Source organism: Nanorana parkeri, unplaced genomic scaffold (assembly GCF_000935625.1).
Source record: "Nanorana parkeri isolate BGI_ZX_2015 unplaced genomic scaffold, ASM93562v1 scaffold286, whole genome shotgun sequence".
Classification (NCBI taxonomy): domain Eukaryota; kingdom Metazoa; phylum Chordata; class Amphibia; order Anura; family Dicroglossidae; genus Nanorana; species Nanorana parkeri.
Window position 1 is genome coordinate 944,834 of NW_017306554.1, and position 3,668 is coordinate 948,501.

Below are 3,668 nucleotides of genomic sequence, written 5' to 3' on the forward strand. Positions count from 1 at the left end.
GTGTCTGAATGAATGGGAAGCCTCTGTACTGAGTGCTTCCCATTCACTGAGTGCTGAGGCTGCTGAAAAAGAAATTGAGGATTTGGTGTCCTCAATTTCTTTTTCTATTTTAAAAGGGAAATGTCAGCGGTCTGTTTGGACCCCTAATATTTCCCCAAAGCCCCCCCAAAAGTACAAAATAAATAATAAAATTAAAAAAATATATAATAAAAAATAATAAAAAATTACAAAAATTATTTTAAAAAAGTGAAAACTGCCCCCCAACTTCGAAGGCCTGGCTAGTAGCTCAGGACCTGAAATTTTGAGCCCTGGGTTCTGGTATTGAAAGAATCCTCCTTCAAAGCATTTCCATTTGTGCAATTCCACTCCAGAACCATGCAATGGATTATCCTAGGACATATTACTGGACATGAGACCTGATGGCAGACGTCTGGTGTTGCCATGGGATCAGTATACCTTACTCTATGTATTTCCTCTACCAAAGCTTCTACCTCACCTCCCCTTTGTGGCACCAGGGCAGAGAGTGTGCTAGTCATTCTCATAGCTCGGGTGGGCCTTGGACAGTGTGGTATGCCGAACTTGTTCGTCTGTTAGCCAACACTCCGTCACCTCTAACAGATCAACCAGATCTGTTATCAGAGACAGATATACAGCCCTGATTCTCGTTCACTGGCTTGCTGGCCTGGCTAATAATACCCAGGTTCTGAGAAACAGGGGCATTTTGAATTTGGTGTTCCTAAATATGCTTAAGACTCATGATTCTGCTTCCCATAATGCTTATTGTTGAACATGGAAGACTTATTTTCACTGGTGTGAGTTGATCTGCATGCCCTTCAGTCAACTTCATACTTTATTTCCAGTTGGAAGTAGGACAACATTTGGCCCATAGCACCATCAAAGGTCAGGTGTCTGTACTATGCAGGCTGTTCCACATCCTCCTACTAATCATTCACTAACTGGTACTTTTATAGAAGGGGTTCACACGTTGCTCCCCCTGTTAAGCCTTTCTTACTACTTTGGGATGTAAATCTAGTCTTGTCACAGCTCCAAAGACCTTCCTTCAAACCTATTTTGGAAATATTTTTGATGTTGCTATCCCATAAGGAAGCTTTTCTTGTGCTCATCACTTTGGTCAAAAGGAGCTCTGAGTTATTGAGGGTAGTATGTTCCCTCTGTTGTGTCCAGCACTGGTTCATTCCAAGAAGATCTCTTTCCATTGTCTGTATGCGGTGAGGGCCATCAGGGTTTATCTCTCAGCCACTGCTTCTTTTAGGCAGATGGATTCCTTATTTCTTAAACCAGAAGATCCTAAAAGATGTTCTGCAGCTTCCAGATCCACTGTTTTTAAGTGAATTTGTGTGGTTGTTGTACAGACCTATGAGTTGCCAGATAAACTACCTAATTTTTCCATTCAAGCCCACTGCACTGAGTGCTTCTTGGGCTTTTTGTCATCACGTGTTATCATTTCCTCTTTGAACTGCTAGCTACATCTGAACATTTGGGAGTTGGTAGGGGTTATAGCCTCTAAGGGACTGAGCTTCAGTTTGCTATGTGCCTAGTGTCTATTTTCCAGTGTATAACCCTTGGTTGCTTATTTTCAATAAAGCTGTGCCCTTCAATGGACTCAGAGAAGAGGATTTTACTCTGAGTAAAAAAATTGTTCATGAGAATTGTTAGTGAAATTAAACCTTTAACAAATACATGAAAGATTATTATACCTTGTTTGAAGGTTCAAGTTTCAGTGCTTTTCTTAAGATGGCTATAGCATCACTGTACTCTCCTTGCTGGGCCAATACCTGCAGAAACATGAAAATTACTTTGCAATCTGATGTTACTAAAAACTTTACCACTTTAACCATCCAAAGTATAACTGCTACATGCATGGGAAACACTGAAACACAGCATCTTTGCATTTCACACCCAACCGGTAAACCAAAACCCAAACTGCAATCATAACTTGATAGTAACTGCTTGGCTTTCTTCTATTAATAAACAGTCTTACTAGAAGGAGCTCTACCTTTCTGCTTTAATATGAAAATCCCTTTTTTAAAGCCATTTTTGTACGTTCAAAACAAAAATATTAGCAATTTTTTGGTAATATTCCTTCAAATGTAAGCAGAAGCAGCATAACATAGTTTGGCAGATAATTGCACTTTTAGTGCTGCATGCTGATAATACAGGGTGAAACAGTTTGAAGACAAGAGTAAGACTGACCATTTAAAATATAGGAACTAGAGAGACATCTGGTGGTGGATTAAGAGTATGGCTCTTCAAAATCTAAATAAAAGGGTGGCCAAAAGAAAAATGTATTTTTGGACTACTGCAGACTTACTGCACATTTTTTCTGAATCTTGCCATGGAAACCTTGATGAAGAATCAGCCATAGACCCTTCACTTTGAGACATCTTACCATTTTCAGGTATATTGTTAAAGTGTATATTTTTTTCTTTTTTAGACAAATAAAAAGCGGAAAGCGGAATAGAACATAGACTTAAAATGCTCAATGCAAATAAAGCAGTTGGACCAGATAACCTTCACCCCAAGGTACTTAAGGAATTAAGCCAGGTTATAACAAGACCCTTATTCCTAATTTTTAAGGAATCCTTAGTGACTGGTAGGGTACCGTGTGATGGGCTACAGTAGTTCCAATATTCAAAAAGGGGGCTAGATGCCAACCAGGGAACTATAAGCCGGTCAGTCTAACATCGGTAGTTTGTAAACTGTTAGAAGGTATAATTAAGGACTATTTGGTAAAATTTGTTAAGGATAAGGGCATAGTTAATGACAATCAGCACAGGTTCTGGAAAGACCGTACCTGCCTGACTAACTTGCTAACTTTTTATGAGGGGGTAAAGTAGAGATATGGATGGAGGCATTTGATACGGTACCACACAAACGCTTGCTACACAAGCTGAGGGCTATGGGCATAGATGAGGTGGTGTGTACGTGGATAGAGAACTGGCTACGGGAACGTGTCCAGAGAGTAAATCAAACTTCAAAATTGTGATGTTCCAGACAGCTAGCATATACATGTGCATTGCAGTCCATTTAATTGCATATGTGTATAAATATTTTAAGCAGATCTTGAAGTACTACAGAAAGACTGCTCATTTCCATGAAGATGAAGATCCACCTGGTAAGGCCCATATGCATTTAATAAATGTCTATATTGGAAAGTAGTAAAAATAGGATTCCAATTAAAGCGCAGAATATGGCTGCTTAAAGGAGAACTATGGGGTCAGTGTTTTTCCCCACAGTTCTCCTTAGGGTAACGGGAGGACACAAACTAGCGTCCTCCCGTCACCCTAAGCTCACTATACCGCGAGCTACAGCTCGCGGTATACTGAGACGCCGCAGCCGGAGCGGATCCCGACGTAGATGGCGTGAGTGACAGCTGGCTCTGCCTATCTAGAGGCAGAGCCAGCTGTACCCGCCCCCTCCCCCGTCCGTTCCGCCAGTCAGCGCTGGCAGATCGGAGCGGGGAGAGGGGAATCCAGCCCCTCCCCCTGTCATGGCAGAGAGCCGTGACAGGATCGAGAGGCGAGCGAACCCGGTATGTGTTCGCTCACCTCCCGATCTACTGAGCCGACCTGTGACAGTCTCATTGTCACAGGTCGGCTAGAACTATGAGGTGAGTGAAAAGCACTCACCTCATAGTTCTCCTTTAA

General features: G+C 41.7%; 1 protein-coding gene across 1 annotated transcript in view; it reads right to left on the minus strand.

Moving 5' to 3' along the window:
- FKBP8 (FK506 binding protein 8) overlaps positions 1–3,668 on the minus strand; it is a 67,057-nt gene that overhangs the window by 11,037 nt on the left and 52,352 nt on the right. The window contains exon 7 of the mRNA XM_018557484.1: positions 1,719–1,796. Coding sequence (XP_018412986.1) covers positions 1,719–1,796 — 78 coding nt within the window. The remainder of the gene's footprint in view (positions 1–1,718; positions 1,797–3,668) is intronic.